We start from the raw sequence: 22,228 nt of genomic DNA, 5'->3' as shown, positions 1-22,228 counted from the left end.
GCTCAATTATCACCTAGTCAAATATAAACCGCTGAGTACAATGTCATTCCTATATCAATATCACTACAGTCATATTCACATATGATTATGAATGATCTTTCTCGCGATTATCAACCATGCAAGGATTTTCACTAGCATATGATGTTATTTAGATGTCGGTAGTGCAATAAGCAATAACAATATGCAACGCAAATACAGCGAAACAAGAAAACATTCTGAATATTGATTATAGAGACAAAAGACTTTGTTTTAATTCCAGAATACCAAATTAAACACTATTTAGCATGAATTTGATTTATAGAAGTAACTGGAGTGCAGGGTTTTGCGCAGCGTTCCAACCAGCCCTCTGCTGAGAAGCCATGTTGGCTAAGATGGCGCTTGGAACCGTGCCCTTCTGCCGGGCTGGTTCGAACGCTTGTTTGTGCTCGCTACTGCGCTCTTGTTACTTCTATGCAGTGTTGGTGATTGCCGAAAATTTGACAGAAGCTGCTATATTGCTATCTATAATGTATACAACATTTTCAATCCGGTAGAATATGCTACAAGAACTCGAGTCTCTCAATGCATGAACCGTGAGAGAATTTTGCTACATTTCTTCGCTCCACTTAATACAATTTCACGCCCTTAAAAAAAATTTTCAGTCTTATAATGATTGTTGCTGTGTGGAATTTCCCAAGAGAGAATCGCAAGTTGACAACTATCGCAGAAAATCGAAACGATGATTCAACTTGATGATTCTCATACTAGGTTGCAATATTTCAAAACCCTTGTGTGGAGCATTCGCAGACATTTTCATAGACACAACTTATACAAAGGTTATATGCAGATAGTTAGAATAAGCGGCAATAGTACCATGATTCTATCGCAATTATCAACTCCCTGTATAGAATCGGATCGCGAAACGAGAATAAGCGACCGTTTGTTGCTTCAGAGAGGTTCCCCACAGCAGCGTGCTAACCTTTGATTCTCAGAAATGTTATCGAGAGAAATTCGCTCTCGCACTGGTGTCGATTCTATGTTAAATGAGCCATGTCAGGTTTCTGTTGTTGCGATGATTTCCGTTTCTCTTTGATGGCACTGATTCAATCGTGTGAAGAGTTGCCAGTAAACGTTCTTTGATACGATAAAAGCCATCCTTGCTTCTATGTATGAAATTCAATTAAATAGTTTTAATATTTTTGGAACTGCTGCATGAAACATGCTTTGTAATGTCATCCACCATATTATAAAATCATTATTTTTAGTGTAAATCGCAGCAGGCTGATAATCGTAAAGTTGATTTTGAACGATTGTCATTTCATTACCACGTGTGAGTCTATGGAACATGATTATAGTGATATTGAAAGGGATGAGATTTTGTCCATACTCTCGTCGTGTGATCATAGTCATCGTTGATTTTGCGGATAGTGATAATCGTTGTCTAAAATCAGGCATTATTTTTTTCAGTCGTGATATTTGATAATTAAATATTTTCGCGATACTGTTTAGGAAACATACAAACAAATAATCATTTTGGATAAATAACCTGAATTTGTAGTGTTTTAAATTATAATGTGATTTATTCTGATTCACCCATTCGACGAAATGATCATTTTGGCAAAATGTCCCATTCGGCGAAATGACTTTCGGCGAATGGATCCGCTACCTTTACAAACCACTTGGATAAATTTCTATGCTCTTCAAGACTAGAAAATAATCATTTGGGGGTTACCCAAATTTTGTGCTAGGGCACATGACCGTTTTTATTATTTTGACGTTTCGTCTTTGACTCATCAGTGTAGAGCAGTTCAAATTAAACTGCTTAGTGCTAAACTCGGCAGTTCAATTTGAACCGCTAAGCAGACGTAAAGTTTCTGCTATTTACAAAACACTTTTTGTTTTGCAACGGAGTGCAATGTCTTTTCTGACGTGCCGAACGAAAACGTGTTTTCGACTATTTCTGGCCGATGCAGGTTTGGCCATTTAGGGGTTAGTCAAATTTTGTGACAGGGCACATAATCGTTTTTATTATTTTTACGTTTCGTCTTTGACTCATCAGTGCCGAGTTTAGCACTAAGCAGTTTAATTTGAAATGCTCTGCACTGATGAGTCAAAGACGAAACGTAAAAATAATAAAAACGGTTATGTGCCCTAGCACAAAATTTGGCTAACCCCTAAATGGTTTACATATGTCATATTCGAACGATTATGTTGCCAAAAACGAACCGTGCTAAAATTGGTCCGAGGCAAATTGTCATGAAAAAGGATGCTGTACACAGTCTTTTTGGTACTTAGAAACCATTGTATGCAACAGTATAAAAAATCGTGTTTCACGTTGCTCCCAAGCATTGCTTTGTCGTACAGCGCTCAAAACTCCTACTGCTGTAATAGGGGAAAAGTCGCTTATACACAAATGTCGATATCTCCGTTGAAAATGGACGGATTTTAACAATCTATGGCTTGTTGGATAGCTATTACAGTGTGGAATCTAAGTATAGAAACATATTCTGTTTTCAAGGTCAAGTGTGACTAAAAATTTTGACATAAAACTTCGTATAACTCAAATAGTAAACATCCGATCTCAAAACCATTCAATAGCGTTCTGGGTGACGGGGAGACCTTTCATTTGCGACTAGTTTGATCAAAATCGGTCCAGCCATCTCTGAGATCTCGACCTTTTAGTTGACATCACACATACAGACACACACACATACACACACACGGACATTTGTTCAGTTCGTCGAGCTGAATCGATTGGTATATGACATTCGGCCCTCCGGGCCTCGGAAAATTTTTCTAAAGTTTGAGCGAATTCTATACCTATTTTTTATATATATAAAAAAAGGTAAAAATGAGAAAGAACGACGCGTTACCGTGAATGAAAATCGATACAGAACCATGATCAATGAATTTTTGTCACCAAATCTTCAAGATGTGGTTCAAACAGGATGGTGCCACATGTCATACTGCGGCCGAAACAATAGTCTTATTCAAAGAACATTTCAACGACAACATTATTACGAAAAAAAAAGACCGGTTAATTGGCCTCCGCGTTCGTGTGATTTTACGCCACTCGATTATTTTTTTATGGAGATACGTGAAGTCATTGGTTTATGTGGACAAACCAGTAACGATTGATGCTTTAGAAACAAATATTCAACGTGTCATTGCTGAAATACGCCCTCAAATGCTTGAAAAAGTGGTTGTTGGACCTGCAGAATGACCTTTGTGAAAAATAGTCATGGCGGCCCGAAATCATATTTAAATGTTGAATGCCAATTTGGCATGTGTTTTATTTGAATTTCAAATCAGCAAGCTCTTAAAAAACGCCCTTCAATTCTGCCCACGGTAAAGTTATCGCGCCCTTGCTCGCTCACACCCTCTCATTCTGCTACTACCGCGGAAGGCGGTCATCATAAGACACACCCGAAGGCATGAGATAGGAACTTGTGAGTGGCGACTCACCATTTGACGAACTCGTCCTGTCCGATACTTTTTGCAAATATCGGCCCCTACTAGCAATACAATATTCCACAAAATTTCCTCATAAAATAAGTTCCATTGGATTCTTGGATAATCATGACTTTCAGAACTAGTTTTCGATAGAAAGACTCTGGGAAAAATCAGTTTGAATAAGAACATTTTGTCGTGAATACTACCTACTTTACTATAGCCCTAGCACAAAATTTGACTAACCCCTAAATGACCAAACCTGCATCGGCCAGAAATAGTCGAAAACTGATGAGTCAAAGACGAAACTTAAAAATAATAGAAAATAATGTTTTTTTTTGTGTTACGCTCACGTCTGCCAGCCGATCCAGATGCAGCAGTGTCCGATCCATCGGAACCAAATATTTTCAGTCATTCGAAGCGCTCCTTATTTTCAACGTCAAATGCACTACTTATGACCCATCTCGCCAATATATTCCGTTTCAATAGATTCCCGGGGCCAATAAGTATCCAAACTATGAAGATGACAAATGCGATCGGACTACCTTGTACAAATCTTCCAGTAGCGCCATCTTTTGTAAAACACAGGCTCTGCTCGGCTCGACTAGTATAGAAAGTATGGTATTTGATTGCCACAGTTTAGGTAGCCGTTAAGAAATAAAATAAAATGTTACATAAATTCGTGCTAGATTTCTTGACTGACTGAGTCAGTGGCACTTCATCGTGTAACAAGTATGTAATGCAACAAATCACTTGATAAGTTCTTTGGAACACTTTCCAAGAAGCCGAATCACCATCTCACTTCACCAGCCAACAAACTACCTCCATTAACTGAATGAGCACATAAAAACCAAGCAACTATCAACAGAGTAGCCAATTTCCTTCCTATTTCGATAATTGAAGAAGTGTGTGTGTGCGTCCATTCCCGTGTGCTTCATCACTAAAATTTACGAGCCCATTCTAATGATACCGAACGCCGCATTTTAAACGGCTTCTGGACTAACCGAACCATCCACCGTCCATTCCCATTATTTAGAATGTTATTCCAAGATCCCCACCATGCCGATACTAGTTCACACGCGTAGCCAATGGCGGCTTTCAACCCACCTACCCACCTACCGCCTTCGTCCCACTGTTGTTCTGCGTGGAACACTTCTTCTATGGCATAATGTAAAGTAATCGAAATAATGGGTTCACTCTCGTTTAGTGCAGCAGTATAAGTGGCCTCCCAGCCAGCCAACCAGTTAGTGGTTATTTTCTTCGATCCTCATCGTACCGATGACTGTACGGAAGATAGTCAAGTGGACACCGCACCCCACACCCCAACGAACCCTTTCTTGTGTGAATGTGTGTGGATATGCAAGTACGGCTTTTTCACTATTGCGGTCGCGAATGGTTCCACAAGAATAGTTATTTGTGAGCATCTGACTGTACCGCACAAGAAGCCTAAGAAGTCTGAGTAAGGTTAACAAAACTCGCTCAAGACTCAGAGCATAATGCACTGCTAGCTGAAATTGTGGGGGTGGAGAGGAATAAATTGCATAAATTGTTTTTAATGTCGCTTGGTTCCAACACGTCAACGTTAAACTATTCTGGCATGATGAAAGTCACTATGCTTAATAGTAGCACTTATGATTACATTTATAATGTAGCAAAACTGAACGAAAAATTAATTATTTTCATTTTCTTTCTTTTTTTGTAGGTTACGTAAGAGAAATAAAGAAAGGTACGTATTGAAAGCTTCAGAACAGGTGCATCTCTGGTGGTGGTGGTGGGAGGAAAATCTCCATTAATTTTTCAACAATTTAGAACTCCGATTGGAATCCCACTACGTGAGATCGAAATTTTTGTTTTTTTTTTGGTGCGAACGCGAACCATCTTATGCTGACCTAGTTACAAGCATACAATTTCAATCTTTTGAGTTGCTGAAATCATACGAGTTGCGAAAGAGGGCGATTGTTGCGAACGTTGTTCGACGGGTTCGTTGTAGGATTTCGGAGAGCAAAACATCGCCTATTCAGTTCACCGTCGTCACTTCTTTCCGTGACCCTTCGTGGATTTTCCTGTGCCTTCGAACGTATGTCAGACAACCACGAACGTGTTGCTGTTCAGCAGACAGAATCATCATCCCCCACTGGGAAAGTGAGATGGAACGGGCGCCGATTCATAAACAAGGGCTTCAGTTTGTTTTATTTGCAGTTGGAAAAGTGTTCCATTATGGCACTACCCAGTTTGCCAGTCCCGGGTGATGGAAGTGAGAGAAAAAATTAAGCCCCGAAGCTGTGCTGCGTTACTACGAACTGTGTCCAGACAAAGCCCGAAACGGCACAATATGGGCAAGCGAAAATGCTGTGGGTCTAATGGACTCTTTCATTTCACTCTCGTGTCGGCAGTCGAGTCAAACATACTGTCAGTGGATTACACTTTGGTCTGACACGCTTTTTGTACATTACGCCGGAAGTGGTATTCGTAGACCGAGGCAAGGTTTCCAACATATGCCAGGATTCTCGCAAGATGCCATGTAGATAAACAGCAGCAGCAGCACATTACGACGGTCCTCACGAGAATCGGCAAAGCCCCAAACTTATCAATTCAATGCGCTAGGGTAGTGCGCTCTGTTCCCGGCTTTTCGACTAGTTCAACATCGCTTCACCTTATTAGTTGTTCGAGTGTACTGCATACATACGGCTTGGGTATGTTCATCCGAATAAAATGTAATTATATAAAACATTCTGTGTGGAAACTGGTCATTGCTTCAAATAAAGTGGCTGCCGGTAGCCTTGATTGGGACATATGAGAGCTTCCTTTTCCACATCGTATTGTGAGTTCTTTGAGTCGTCCCACCAGTATTGCAAGGCTAAATGATTGTACTTGGAAAAAATATGTGCACAAAGCAGAATTGAGATACACTGGTGAGGTTGGTTGAAATTAATTGTTTTCTTCATAATATCGGTCTTTATTGTATCTTCAATATCCCATTTGTGGTGCAGTAAAATATGAATTGTCGAAGAACATTACTGTAACCTGTCTTTGCTAGACGTTCATGACTGCATACAAAACTAATTTTTCTCAGTTTCATTAATTATCCGTATGGCTTCTGCAATCATTTTATGGCTTCCAGAAGCTGAAATAGTCTAGTGACTGTATTCGGAATGAGACATGCAGTTGATATCTTGGTAACTTTACCCATTGTTGGCTCAGTATTGGTTAATCATTGGTTTAAAGTTAATATTTAGTTTGTTTCGATGTTTCGGAATATTTCGATGTTACGGGATAAGACTTTGATCGATATAATGTTTGTAAAGGGTGATTTTTTAAGAGCTTGAGAACTTTTTTAAACAATAAAACGCATAAAATTTGCAAAATCTCATCGGTTCTTTATTTTAAACGTTAGATTGGTACATGACATTTACTTTTTGAAGATAATTTCATTTAAATGTTGACCGCGGCTGCGTCTTAGGTGGTCCATTCGGAAAATCCGCTTTTTTATCGACAAATTTTGTTCAGCGATGAGGCTCATTTCTGGTTGAATGGCTACGTAAATAAGCAAAATTGCCGCATTTGGAGTGAAGAGCAACCAGAAGCCGTTCAAGAACTGCCCATGCATCCCGAAAAATGCACTGTTTGGTGTGGTTTGTACGCTGGTGGAATCATTGGACCGTATTTTTTCAAAGATGCTGTTGGACGCAACGTTACAGTGAATGGCGATCGCTATCGTTCGATGCTAACAAACTTTTTGTTGCCAAAAATGGAAGAACTGAACTTGGTTGACATGTGGTTTCAACAAGATGGCGCTACATGCCACACAGCTCGCGATTCTATGGCCATTTTGAGGGAAAACTTCGGAGAACAATTCATCTCAAGAAATGGACCGGTAAGTTGGCCACCAAGATCATGCGATTTGACGCCTTTAGACTATTTTTTGTGGGGCTACGTCAAGTCTAAAGTCTACAGAAATAAGCCAGTAACTATTCCAGCTTTGGAAGACAACATTTCCGAAGAAATTCGGGCTATTCCGGCCGAAATGCTCGAAAAAGTTGCCCAAAATTGGACTTTCCGAATGGACCACCTAAGACGCAGCCGCGGTCAACATTTAAATGAAATTATCTTCAAAAAGTAAATGTCATGTACCAATCTAACGTTTAAAATAAAGAACCGATGAGATTTTGCAAATTTTATGCGTTTTATTGTTTAAAAAAGTTCTCAAGCTCTTAAAAAATCACCCTTTATTATACTGCAATATAAATAAATAAAATTTAAAACGAAGTTGGTCTCGTTTTAGAAATCTGAACACATTCATTAGACTAATTATAGTATTAAAGGGTGATTTTTTGCTAGTATCTTTTTGGCAACTCTGTTTTTGACAAATAACGCGTGAATCGTGTCTTGTCTCATTGTCCAACTTGTTCAGGTTGGTCTATAATTTAATCACGAATCGACTTAAGAACGAACAACGCTTGCAAATTATTGAATTTTACTATCAAAATTCATGCTAGGATAAGAGATTAAGAGATCCACGTTTTTATAAAAAAAAGTGTTTTTTTTTTGCCCAAAATGGAAGAATGGGGCATGCCTGATATGTGGTTTCTACAAGACGGTGCACGGGCCGCGAAACAATAACCAAATTGAGAGCCGCCTTTTGGTAAACAATTTATCTCACGTTTTGGAACCGTCAATTAGTCACATAGATCGTGTGGTTTAACGCCTTTGGACTATTTCTTATGTTAAGGGTCATGTCTACAAGAATAAACCAGCAACGATTTGATCCCTTGTCTCAAAATAGTTGAAAAGGTTGCTGCTTTTGTCGTGAATACGACTTACTTTACTATGAGGCGCATTTTCAAAATTTACCCTCTGAGAGAGTATCTAATGAACATATTTCTTGCTACATGCCATCGGAAATATGATCACAATTTTATGATAAAATTTTCAGTTCTATGACATAATCTCAAATAGTTCAAAATTAAACTTTTCTGAAATGTTTGGTATAAACGAGTATCAAAGAGAATATTTCATAAGGCGCGTTTGCCTTTCTCGTATTTTGAAAGCTCATAGCTCAGTGATCTGTAGAAGGATTTATATAATCTAACTACCAATAGAATCGAAAATTTTCAACTTGAGCGTGTATTGCAAGAACATTGAAGTTTTTCAATAGTACTCTATTGATAAACCTGTTTGATTTAACCCATGACAGCACCAGCCAATCAAAACGCGAGATGTCTGCATCTATACAAGAGCATCCATATAAAAGTTGAGTGGTTCATATTTCCTACCATTTGCTAAGCAACTGTTCCCGAAACAAGACGAGACGTTCTGCGAACAAGAAAAGGAATTTTGGCAAAGGGGCTGTCCGTACACCGCTGCCAGTAGCAGGTATAAAATGAAATGTGATGTGAGAAATAGCGTCATTTAAGTTAAAGCAGCGACTCTGAACGCACGAGACACCGTCAGCACGATGGCACCGAAAACCGATAGAAAGGTAGCCAAATAGTCCAGCAAGGCCCATTCAAAGCACTTTTCAGTGCTAAAGATCATCCTAAAGAACTAGTTGAATTTTGTCGCTTTCCTACCATTTTCTGAGCAACTGTTGCCGAATCAAGACACACACGAGAACCATCTCAGATCTAAATGAAGATCTTGTTGATTGTGACAATTCAAGGCACTTTTTGGTGCCACAGATAATCATTAAGAGTTAATTAAACTTTCAATCAGGCCTTCCGAATGCTCATGCGTGCACAAATGCGACAGCGAGAGCGCACCGAAAATGTGTGTGTCGCATATTTATCCTGTGAGCGTGAGCGCTGACTCAAAGAGCAAACCAAAAGCGTGTAAGAGACGCGTAGCGAGCACATAGAGACGGGATATGTTGCTTGAAATTTCAGAGCATCGCATTTTCTTCTGTGCGCGACTCGTGCGCTTTGGTCTCACGAGACAGCGCACGAGATTTTTTATGAGTGCAGCTTGTGTGCTATGTGAGAAACATTAAGAGCTACTGTTATAATTATTTGTTCATGGTTAGAGCGGTTCGTGCGACTTGTGTCCTATCCTAAAGGAAGAGATGAAGCGGATGAAAATAACATACAAACCGCTCGTATATTGCATGAAACGAGCGCGCCGCGCTATCTCATGCGACAAGAGCGCTTGAGCCTCGTTCTTGGTAGAATGCGATGAGACTATACAACGAAGCGTGCATCAGTTTCTGGTGCGATACGTAAATGTGCCAAAGAGTTCTCTTGAGAGCGGCAAAAGTGCGTCGCATGCGCGTGGTTGTCTCATGAGAATGAGAATAAATTTGTTTCAGCGCAAAATAAAGAGCGCGCGTGCATAAGGCCTGCTTTCAATATATCCTACCAAAAGATTCATCAAGATGGAAGTTAAAATAATTTGCACCGTCACTAACACATTCAATTACGAACGGCAATGCGAAAGTGGAAGAGATGATGTTGAATACATTTTTATTATTATTATTATTATTATTATTATTATTATTATTATTATTATTATTATTATTATTATTATTATTATTATTATTATTATTATTATTATTATTATTATTATTATTATTATTATTATTATTATTATTATTATTAAAATTACTCTTGCATACCGAAGATCGTCGATACATTTCAGACCAGGCCATTGCGATTGTCTCGTACTGAAATTTCGAGAAGAATCAGATATCTTCGAACTTCATAGCTTCAAAAAAAATAAACTACAAATTTGTCGTACCTAGCCTCCTATATTAGCAAATTGAAAGGAATTGTTTCAAGTTTGGAATATATAGTTGTAGAATAGTAGCTGTTTGATGTAACTAATCTGTACTTTAATGTATGTGCATCGCTTCAAACTCTATTAGTGAAAAAGGGGAAAGCTTGCACAATTCATACAATCAATCAACTAACTGATATTCGGAAAAGTGATGGGAGCGTGCCAGTTTTTTCGTATTCACGACATCCAGTTATGTCTCTGACATTACCCACCCGCCTTTTTTTTACAATAGTTGGTGGATTTTGTTTGATGAAAAGCGTTGTCGTTTTTGTAAAGTTTGACTTTTCTTACAAAAAACCAGCTTCAGAACGTTTTGTCATGCGAGCGCTATTTTATTTGTTTATAATCAGTGTAAAATTGCATCTCAGCAAGGAAATGGAAGTAACTGGGGAACCTTTTCGTGCGATGATTTTTTTTACTCTGTTCGAGTGCATCTCACCCAACAACAGTGTTTCGATTGTCTTCTTTTTCGGCCTTCGTAGATGAAGCACCAACTCTCAATTTGTTTGCCTAAAGTCTTCGGATACTTCGCAAAATTTACAAGATAAGACGAATCATCCGCCGTACAGTCCTAATTTAACACTTCCCAATGACTTCTTATTATTCCCGCACATCATGGAAAAATGGCGTGGTCAACGATTTTCGACGCTTGAAAATACATTCAAAAACCACGTTTTGAAGATGTCTCAATCGGAGTGCACCAATTGTTTTGAGCATTGAATTTTCAATTTTTGAACGAGCCATTTTCAACCATAAATAAATTATATTTCCTACATTTTGGTAACAATATAAGTAGCAAGCCCCGTACAACTTAAAAAGTTTTTAAGTTAGAAATGTTTCTCAACCCACCGTACTCTCCAAACGTTGCTATATTCTACTATTACTTTTTTCGATAGATGACACAGAGTCTATTTACCGAGCTATTCTGTTTGCAAGGAGAAGTTAAAAATTGGATTAATACCTCGATTTACGTTATGTACTGCTACTAAAGAATCGGTAGTTAGCAACAGCCAGTTTTTTCAAACAAGTATGTACTGCTCATACTCGCATATCAGTCCCATATTGATTTTCGCTAATATTGAGTTAGCTTGAGGAATGCAATCTATCCTCAATATACTCTCAGAAATTACAATAAAAGTTGAGGGTTTGTTCAGTAAAATGTGAAAAAAATATCAACTCATGTCTGTCCCATATGCAAAGTACAGGGTCCGGCACTCGAAGTGTAACCAATTAAAAAGGCCATAAATTCAGTTTGGAAAATTACTTTTACTTAATTCAAAGCACAAAATGTGTAAAAATAATACAAAATTCAGAATCAATTCACTTTTGCTCGATATGACCACCTTTTGCCTTGACTTGATGACTTGAGAGAGCGAAGGAGTTGCTTCGTTTAGCCGAAAGCGGTCAATTTCCGAACATTGTATTTTCTGACGAGAAAATTTTTCCAATTGAGCAATTCGTAAACTCTCAAAACGATAGGGTTTACTTGACCGACCGTTCATACGAGAATTTGAGTCATCGATTGGCCACCAGGAGGCAGCACCCGCAACAGATAATGGTTTGGACCGCTGTAACCGCAGATGGGCGCTCTCCAATCGTTTTCATCGAGCCTGGCGTCAAGGTAAATGCGACATATTATCGGGAAAGTATTCTGGAGGTTGCTTTGAAGCCGTGGGCAGACAAACATTTCGGTGGCAGACCATGGACGTTTCAGCAGGACTCGGCACCGTCTCACAAAGCTCGAGTGAACCAAGAATGGCTGAAAAACAACGTACCGAACTTCATCACGTCCACACAATGGCTCTCGAATTCACCAGATGCGAATCCAATGGATTATTCTCTTTGGGCCATTTTGGAGAGCGAAGTCCGAACTAAAAGATACACCAGTCTCGAGGCGCTGAAAAAAGTTATTGTCCGCGAGTGGGCCAAAATACCTGCAAGTCACATTCGGCCAAACGAAGCAACTCCTTCGCTCTCTCAAGTCATCAAGTCAAGGCAAAAGGTGGTCATATCGAGCAAAAGTGAATTGATTCTGAATTTTGTATTATTTTTACACATTTTGTACTTTGAATTAAGTAAAAGTAATTTTCCAAACTGAATTTATGGCCTTTTTAATTGGTTACACTTCGAGTGCCGGACCCTGTACTCGCATATCAGTCCCATTTAGTGCAAATTTCAATAATTTCATTTGTTGCAATATTGGAATAGCAAAGTTGTATTATCGTTGTTTCATGTAATAATATCATGATTTAGCATTAGGTAGCACAATCAATCAAAAAAATCTAAAATAAAATTTTAAACGTCTTTTTCTCGACATGCTGATTTTCCATATGGGACTGATATGCAAGTATGGGCAGTGTAACCCAGGTACAAATCACTCTAAACTCTGGACCAACCGATAAACTCATTTCATACATAATTTAATCTAATCTCTAATCCCACACAATCCTTCTTCAACTTTCATAAAAGAGTTGAACCCATACAATACCTCTTTAACTATAATGAATCTGCTAAATATTTTTGGTAAAAATCCGTATTGGGAAATTTTTAGAGTGATTTACACTTCTATACTAATTTGCTCTATTAGATGAAACTGAAATAATATGAATATTTTGTAACGAAATTGCTTAATTTGATCTCGAAACTTTTAAATTTTCAAAAACTTTTAATAACAATTTTTTAGATAATGATGTATAATGTAATTCAAATATAAATTACAAAATATATTTACATTATCAAAATTTCTTTTAAGCACTATTGTTTCAAAATGATCAATCATGTAACTTTAAAATGTAAGAACTTTCGGATCGTATTTATAGAGTTTTGAAAAATTAGTTACACCTTTTAATTTGGAGTATCGTCTATCGGAAACTCTCATCCTTTGAGCCCAAGAAGAAATCGAATCTATTTTTGAAGCCTATTTTGGTAAGAGCTTTTGGGATCGATTTTGATCGAAACAAGTGGTAGTCAGATGAGACCAAGTGTGTAGGCTGTGAGGTAGAATTTCCTATCCAAACGATTGTTAACCGAGATTTCAACCCGCGGTCAAGCGTTGTCATGATGAAAAACTACGGATTTCATAGTCTGACCATTTCAATTATGTGTTCGCTCCAAACGTATAAATTGGGTGCGATAGAATGATTGTTTGGTTTTGCGACCTCACGGAAGCAACTCGTATGCGTGTTCTTTCCATTTTATGTAAATATTACGATTTGATAAATTCACTAGGCTTTCTTGGTATGGAAAAGTTTGAACGTACGAGTCTTGTCTCTGAAGAATACTTTTTTCGTTTCGTGGTCGTTGTATCTTGGTTCTACCTATTTATATCTGTTTTTCGTTAAAAAATGAGTTGATATTTTGAGAATGGAGAGGATTACAACAAAAAAACTGTTCTTTAAATAAGAAAATCGAATTAGTTTTTTTTCAACTCTCTTACTAATAATCTCAATCCAATCGTGAGAGATGCTCTACAATAGCTTTTCCATGTTAAGTCGATGAAAGCGAAAAATAACGTTATAGAAAATCATTTTTTCTGATCCTCGATATTCATAAAATTAAAAAAATGGGTGGGGAGACAAATAGTGTTACTCGTTTGATTCTATCAAACCCGAAATGTTTTCCGAATTATGTATATTCGCGCATTGAGTTTTGGCGAGAAGTTATTCGTGTTTACTTTCATTGGCAGAAATTTGTTGGGAAAAAGAACAACAATGAAAAAGCACAGAGCCAGCATTCGATGCCACCTCTGCTACCGGGGAAACTGCTGCTGTGCCACAAAACAAATTGAGTCAGCAGTTCAAAACAGTGTTCTGCCCTAGCTTCAACAAAGAAACCCTGCATCTGATCCAACAACCACTGAATTTTGTGCATTGTTTCCAACATCTAGAACACGATGGAAAGGGGAAACAGGATACTACTTCGACATTACACTCCCTTTCGCATACACATACATGGTTATACAAAGTTTCGAAACTGGGACGGTGTGATTAGAACTGTAACTAGTTTGTGATTAGAACTGTAACTAGTTTCGGAAACAGTAGACGATGGGGTGGTGGTGGTGGTGGTGGAAAAATCATTTTCATATTGTCATTCGGAGAATGCCAACTTCAATTTATTGATAATTGGTAATATTGAATTTGTTTTGCACCGACAGCTCGTGGAAAGATACTCCCAACCGTTAGAAGGGTTCCAGAACTTGGAAATTATTTTCCTGAAAGCTCGCAGCACAGATAACAAATGTTGAAATATTCCTTCTACTAGCGAAACGGGCTTGGAGTTTGTGGTGCTTGCGCTAATCCTTTACTCTCCGTAAATCCTCCCACGATTTCGCCCATTAGATAGTGCATATATGCATGAAAGACTTGAGTTGCCAGCGTAAATCCTTTTTGCAAACACATTTCACTTCTTTTCGAAACTGACGTCTGTCCAAACATACATGTTCCTAACACTTGGATAACACCGTTTAGTTTAACCTCAAAAATGGTTGAAAAAGAGGATCCGTTTAGGATACGGAAAATATTTTGAGACGAAAAGTATAGTTGAATGGAAATTTTTGGTAAACAAATTCTAAAGAATCATCTTTGTTATTCTTGGCAGTTTTACCAAAATGTTAATCTTTTCAGTATAAATTAGCGCGATAAAAAATTGCAAACGTGACTCTTAGAATATCTTTCAACATCTAAAACTTAAAACGGCTCAAGAAAATTTCCTTTTCCTGACTGATCCAGCAACAGACATTTATATTTTTTCTGTTGGTATCGCTTGTACGAATGCAACAAAACTGAATTAAGATCACATAGTATGTCTATCACCAAGCATTCTCCTCTATCGACATACGAACTCAAGCAAAATGAACAAGTCTTAATGCACCGAGTCTCTCTCTTTCACCATACTGTTGGCAATGTGGACAAACGATGACACTTTTGATCTTTCACCCTGGCATATCAAATGAATTTCATTAATATTGCACAGTTTACTGGCAGCTATAACTCTACGTATGTGCATATTTCTTTGAATGTTCTGTGTGTATTTTGTGGTGATGTTTGTCTCAGTAGAGATTGAGTTTTGAACTGATAATAAAATCATAATCAAGAAAATAATTGAGAACTGATGAATCGAAAATCAATTATGGGTAGATAAATCAGATAATATCGACAACTCTTTTGTGGCTTTGTCTTCCTAACCTTCCAACAATGCTTATTTTATCGGGCATTAATTCCGATGACATACCCAATTGCTTGGAATTATTTTGTTGCCAAAATAAAATAAGGAGTATATTGGCTTAGAATTCGAGTTTTTTTTTAAATATTATGTTATGTTTTGATATATCTAAATAAGTTAATTTCAGAGGCACATTTGTCATACAATGGATCTATACGTTGAATGAATGTAGTGCCAATATGTTTACTAGAACCATGATACTCAATCTAACTGTGAATAAACTTAGAATTTTTATTTTTTTATACTATTTTATTATCACCCCATGCGGTATCAAAATCTCTAAATAAGTAAATATAACTTTTTTTTGCACTCACTTTTCTCGGAGACGGCTGAACCGACTTTCATTAACTTAGATTTAAATGAAAGGTCTTGTAACCCCACACAAAGTTCTTGAATTTAATTCGGATCCGACTTCTGGTTCCGGAATTAAAGGGTGATATGTGCAAAGAAATGAAAATAAGTGCACTCAGAGACGGCTGAACCGATTCTTACAAACTTAGATTCAAATGAAAGGTACAATTGTCCTAAAAAAAGTTCCTGAATTTTATTTTGATCCGACTTCTTGTTTCAAATTACTTCCTCACTTTCCACAGAGATGGCGTATACCGTCACTTGAAGCGGCGAAACAAAACACGTTAAAAGAATTTCTTAACTTGCCTCGAAACTATTCCAATCGGTGGCCATTATCAATAGACAACCAAACCACCCGATTCCGGCTATGTTGGTTCTGGGTTTCTGATTCCGGAAGCACCGAAAATAAAAAGTAAAATAATTTTTAAATTTGCTTCAAAACTATTCCAATCGGTAGTCATTGTCAGTAGATAGCCAAACATTAATTTGGCTTTACTTGTTCTTGGGTTATTTTTTATAAATGACCGAAGATTGTAGCCATAGACTCAAACATGGATCCCAATCACTTTTCTCGAACCAACTTCGATTAAACCGGTTCCCAGATTCCGGCTTCGGAAGTACCTCTATTCGTTTCCTCAGAGATGACCTAACCGACCTGAGTACTGTTTTACTCTGTAGGTTACACTAGTTTACGGACAAACTTTTTTGTTTGTTAAGAATCAAAGAAAATTATTTTGAAAAATTCCTCACATTCACATAAGAGAATATGTGAGATATGAAAAAGGCATGAGTACACCATTAGGTGGATTAAAACAGGTTTTTTCCTTTCATTCGAAACTTCAGTCGAATATCGATCAAAATTGTCTTACGGTACACGGCCTTCCAATGTGTTCTTTTTACCTTGTTATTATTTCTTTCTTTTTGCCTTGTTATTAAGGATAGAATTTCTCCGTACAGGACCAGCCTAGATGCTGGGTGGAATCCAGCGGAAAACATTACTTAACCAAGAATGATCCACTGGGTTTCTGCTTCCATGTCGTAAAAGGCGACAAATGCAGGGGTTTCTTTTTTCCGTCAGTCATCAGATTTTTTCAAAATTTCACATCTGATTACTCTATTTTACTAAATTATCTTATCATTCAACGAACAGTTTTTTTTTGAAAAATATATTTTTTTTTTCAACAATATGATCTCATCAATTTCCGGTTAGTTTCTGAGAAAAGTGTTGTTAGGTATCTTTCGCTTCTTCCATGTTAGTGTTTATCTTTCAATATAATAAATTGAATGGTAAAAATTAACTATTGTGAAGATCCATTAATATACAATGTTAATAACAGAGACAACATAGATAGGTATATTGACTAAATAGTATGAAAATATTTGTTTGTTTGATAAAATAATAATTTTTTTCTCGGTAGCCGGCTGCCCAGATAAACCAATACTTTATGTTTGGTGATTTAAAATGATTTGATATAATTTACAGAATATGTCACTACAATGAATCAACTATTTTGTCTAAATCCTATTCACTCGTTTATTTTGTAGCAGCCAATTTCATTTAGAAAAACCCTTCATAATCCACCTAGTGGTATGATAATGCCTTTCTCTTCTTTCATAACAGTCTCATGAAAATATATTTCATACTTTTATTCAATAATTTCGGATACTAATTTTGACACGAATTTTTTCAGATTGATTCGAGTAGTTCACAAAAGCATGCTTCAGTGTGTATGTCACACAGTCAGCATCATTTTTTCCAAACTAGTGCTTGACAATTGCGTTGCCTATTTGTATGAGAAGAGTGATTCTAATCTAAAAAAACCCTTCTTAATCCACCTAGTGGTGTGATAATGCCTTTCTCTTCTTTCATAACAGTCTCATGAAAATATGTTTCATACTTTTATTAAATAAATTTGGATACTAATTTTGACACCAATAGATTCAGATTGATTCGAGTAGTTCACAAAAGCATGCTTAAGTGTTTATGTCACACAGTCAGCATCATTTTTCCAAACTAGTGCTTGACATTTGCGTTGCCTATTTGTATGAGAACAGTGATGCTAATCTAAAAAAAGCCTTCTTAGTCCACTTAGTGGAATTTTCATATATCTTGAAAAATCACCATAGGGGGGAGTACATGAAATTTTCGACATCGAAAAAAAATTTTTGATGCCAAAAGGCTTAGAATTGCATGAAACGTCGAGATTTAGTGTCATCTCGAAAAAATTTTTTTTTGAAAAAATCGACTTTTTGGGACGAAAATTTTTCAAAGTCCCAGAAAGTTGATTTTTTCAAAAAAATTTTTTTTCGAGATGACACTAAATTTCGATGTTTTATGCAGTTTTAAGAGTTTTGGCATCAAAAAAAATTTTCGATTTTGGAAATTTCATGTACTCCCCCCTATGGTGCTTTTTCAAGATCGAAAATTGCCAAACCTTTACCACCGGGCAGCACCCCTTAAGCATGTCCGATTTAGGTCAAATTTTGCATGAAGGCTTTTTTCGAGGTGCTTAAACTTTTGAGCACTAGAACTTTACGGAAATAGAGTTGATCCCAAAATTTTGGCACCCTTATATATATAAGAGCGGTAAAAATCAACGTGTTTTGTCGGTTACGTCACTTATACCATCATATATCTGGAACCAAAAGTCACAACCATTTGATCTTCGAACTTGATCAACGGCCCGACAGTAGCTTTCAAACGAGCCCAAGTTTGTTAAAATCGGTTGAGCCATCTCTGAGAAAATTGAGCGCGTTCAAATACAACGCTTTTTGTCGGTTACGTCACTTATACAATCATATCTCCGGAACCAAAACTCACAGCCATTTGACCTTCGAACTTGATCAATGGTCCGACAGTAGCTTTCAAACGAGCCCAAGTTTGTTAAAATCGGTTCAGCCATCTCTGAGAAAATTGAGCGCGTTCAAATAGCACGATTTTTGTCGGTTACGTCACTTATACAATCATATCTCCGGAACCAAAAGTCACAGCCATTTGATCTTCGAACTTGATCAATGGCCCGACAGTAGCTTTCAAACGAGCCCAAGTTTGTTAAAATCGGTTGAGCCATCTCTGAGAAAATTGAGCGCGTTCAAATATCTTCGAAAAGTGCACATACATACACACACACACACACACACACACACACACACACATACACACACACATACACACACACACACACACACACACACAGACATTTTCCGATCTCGTCGAGCTGAGTCGAATGGTATATAACACTATGGGTCTCCGAGGCTCCGTTCGAAAGTCGGTTTTTCCAGCAATTCTAATACCTTTCTATAGAGAAAGGCAAAAACGCTTCTCAGTCCACTTAGTGGAATTTTCATATATCTTGAAAAATCACCATAGGGGGGAGTACATGAAATTTTCGAAATCGAAAAAAATTTGATGCCAAATTGAAAGTAGCTTTCAAACGAGCCCAAGTTTGTTAAAATCGGTTCAGCTATCTCTGAGAAAATTGAGCGCGTTCAAATATCTTCGAAAAATGCACACACATACACACACACACATTTTCCGATCTCGTCGAGCTGAGTCGAATGGTATAAAACACTATGGGTCTCCTAGGCTCCGTTCGAAAGTCGGTTTTTCCAGCAATTCTAATACCTTTCTATAGAGAAAGGCAAAAAATAGGGAAATTGATATTCGTTACGGGATGGTATTTAAGATTTTCTTTCAGTTTTCACGAATAAGAAATGTGAATCAATACTTTCCGGGACTTCAGCATCGGATATTGTTGAAACGTTTACTCGGGAAGTGTGTGAGTTTCGTGGTGCATCGCAACATACTACATCAATGCGTAGGGTGCTGATCTCTTACAAGCCAAGTGTTGTATGTTCGATCCCCGACCCGGAAGGATTCTTAGTGTCAGTAAGGATCGTAGCACAAACCATGCAATGGTTCTGTACGCTTTTATGAATCGGTTGCGAAGTCTGTTGAAACAGAAGATCAAATTTCACAAAAGCAATCTAATACCAAGGCTTTGGATTTGAAGTAATGCATTTTCCGATCATGAATAATTTTCAGTGAGAAGATAAAAGTGAATGGTTTGATAATTCTTTAATCTTTGTCATGATTTAAAATTTGTGAAATCATTCACTTTTATCTTCTCACTGAAAATTATTCATGATCGGAAAATGCATTACTTCTATTCACATTACTGGTAACGAATTTCTTTCAGTGTACTAAATCGACGCTTACGAATTGCACATAGCACTGCTAGACAGTTCAAACTGTAATGCTAGTTGTGTGGAAGAATTCTGTTTAAATATCTGAATCATTACGCACTGTCAACAAGGGCAGAGCTAACGCAAGTAAAATTTAAAAATTCCGAGTTCGAAATTCGCTACCTCATCAGATGATTTTTCTTATCCAACATCGAAGTCAATGGGAATTCCTATCCGGCTAGTAAAATATCTCGTTAACCATTTGAAAGCCTGAATTAAAAGATTGGAATTTTAAAACATGGAATTAACCCGTCATATATTTTTTTATGTTTCATGTGGGAACGTGGCTTTATGTCATTCGATTCTCAATCAACTATCTGTCTTGCTGTTATATATGATATAAACTACACTGAGATCTTTTTTACGTACTGCGCGGTTCGTGTCCTATGTCTGAAGCGATACTTTTCCACAGATTCCATTTTCGCTATTTTATTCTTCCATCTATATCAGTGGCGTCTTATGACAAAATTTATGGGCACTACTTATGTGGAATGATATCAGATGTAACAATTCGTTGTATGTGAAAACTAAAGATTGAGGAATGGATATTCGCTAGTGTTTTTCAATATAATGAAATCACGATATACTTTTGGATGGGAATTTTTTATTAAACTTTCGTATCATAGATTCTATAGAAGATTTCGATACTCTGCGCCGGGAGTAAATCTGTCAATAGCTTCATCAGTAAAACCGCTTCGACGTTGCAACTGAAACAGCCACTTGTTTTAAACTGCCATAAGCATAAGCAGTTATTGACCACCATGCGCAGGCAGCTTTGGGTGATTTTTGTGCATACTGTAATGTGGATAAAATGGCTCATAATTTTATATTTAATTCCATCCGACCTTTCATTGAATAAATAGAGAATCTAAAAAATAATTGAATGCGGATGGGGATGTAGTTAATTTCTTCAATTTGACCGGTTGTGCAGTGCACGAGTTGCACTTGAAGACGAGACGCTACTAATCTATACTAGAAGAGATAATCTATAGGGTGTTCCAGAGGACATAAACTTGGTGTTTAAACAATAATGCATTTGCTCGAAAAAGGCCTGCTCGAAGAACAAGCGTTTATAGCACAACCGTATCATGGACCGTTTAAATAGTTTTTGAACGTTCGTTTTCGATTTGCATGTGCTTAACAGTTTATATAGAATTGATGGGCCACTTAGCGCTAAGCCGACGTAGTTATTGCTACTAGTTAAATGTTTTTCAGTTTTGCGTAATGGATAGGTGTTTTGATCGTTGCTACCAGATTGACAAAAGTGGTCGTGTCGGTTCTCTTATTCATATTAAAAGTTGGTTACTAAAATCAAGGAATAATGTTATACATTATAAAAATAAAAGCACAGCAATATTACTTGATTTTGAAATCAAATGTTCCTTTTCGAAGACGTTATAAAGTCCCACTAAGCGTTAGATTCAAACTTGATTCATGATTTTCGAGAGATTCATCTTTGATAAAAATTTTATTAAATAATAAATGGGAAAATCCAGGTAGAAGTTGAATTTCAAGTTTTCCAAGTACTTCACCGTTTTAGGTTTACATGTTATTTGCGCACATAGTCTAATTTTTTATCAAGGTACTCCTGAATTGCGGTAGTTCGTTGCATACGTGCATGCATTTTACTTGGCTTCGGAGATTTATTCCTCCTGCTTGACATTGAATAAGCAGAGAGTGTTTTGATGGAGGAGTACTGAAATATTAATATGTTATTTTGATGAAAGTTTGTGATGCTGAATACTCCTTCGCTGGTCACTGGAAGTGGATGGGTAAATCCGGTTTGGAATAACAATCTCACGAGAATGATTGTTTGTCGGGTTTTGAAAAAAAATATGTGACTACTAAATTATTCACACTTTTTAAGTTGGCTTACTTACAGTGTCCGGAAGATGATGTCGATCAATTTCCAGGTGAATCTGGAGAGCTATGAATATTTAAACGGTTGGAAAATTGAGTGTTTTTATTTTTTATTTGAGACACATCTTTGTATTCTAGGTGTTCTGACGGTTTATCTCTTTATATGGGCGCCAACCTCTAAATACACCGCTCCTCAAATGAAACCAATGGAGTATGAAACTAATGAAGTGTTTAAAAAAAATTAGCATGGGAATATCATCGAATTAAGGGATTTTTAAACTCAATTCGCTTAACAAAATAATTCACATGCCAAATATGAATTTATTGTCAATATTTTATATAATGGAGAGTAGAA

At 37.1% G+C, this 22,228-nt stretch overlaps 1 protein-coding gene across 6 annotated transcripts in view; it reads left to right on the top strand.

The window, feature by feature from the left end:
- LOC131431279 (disintegrin and metalloproteinase domain-containing protein 10) overlaps window positions 1–22,228 on the top strand; it is a 235,095-nt gene that overhangs the window by 140,384 nt on the left and 72,483 nt on the right. For all 6 annotated transcript variants that reach the window (XR_009229659.1, XM_058596894.1, XM_058596890.1 and 3 more), the window contains exon 3: window positions 5,132–5,155. Coding sequence is in view for 5 of the 6 variants with exons in the window: in XM_058596894.1 (XP_058452877.1) it covers window positions 5,132–5,155 (24 nt within the window). In the remaining variant the exon portion in view is untranslated. The remainder of the gene's footprint in view (window positions 1–5,131; window positions 5,156–22,228) is intronic.

The sequence above is a fragment of the Malaya genurostris genome, chromosome 2, assembly GCF_030247185.1.
Source record: "Malaya genurostris strain Urasoe2022 chromosome 2, Malgen_1.1, whole genome shotgun sequence".
In the NCBI taxonomy this organism is placed as follows: Eukaryota; Metazoa; Arthropoda; class Insecta; order Diptera; family Culicidae; genus Malaya; species Malaya genurostris.
This window is presented reverse-complemented; position numbering and strand designations above follow the sequence as displayed.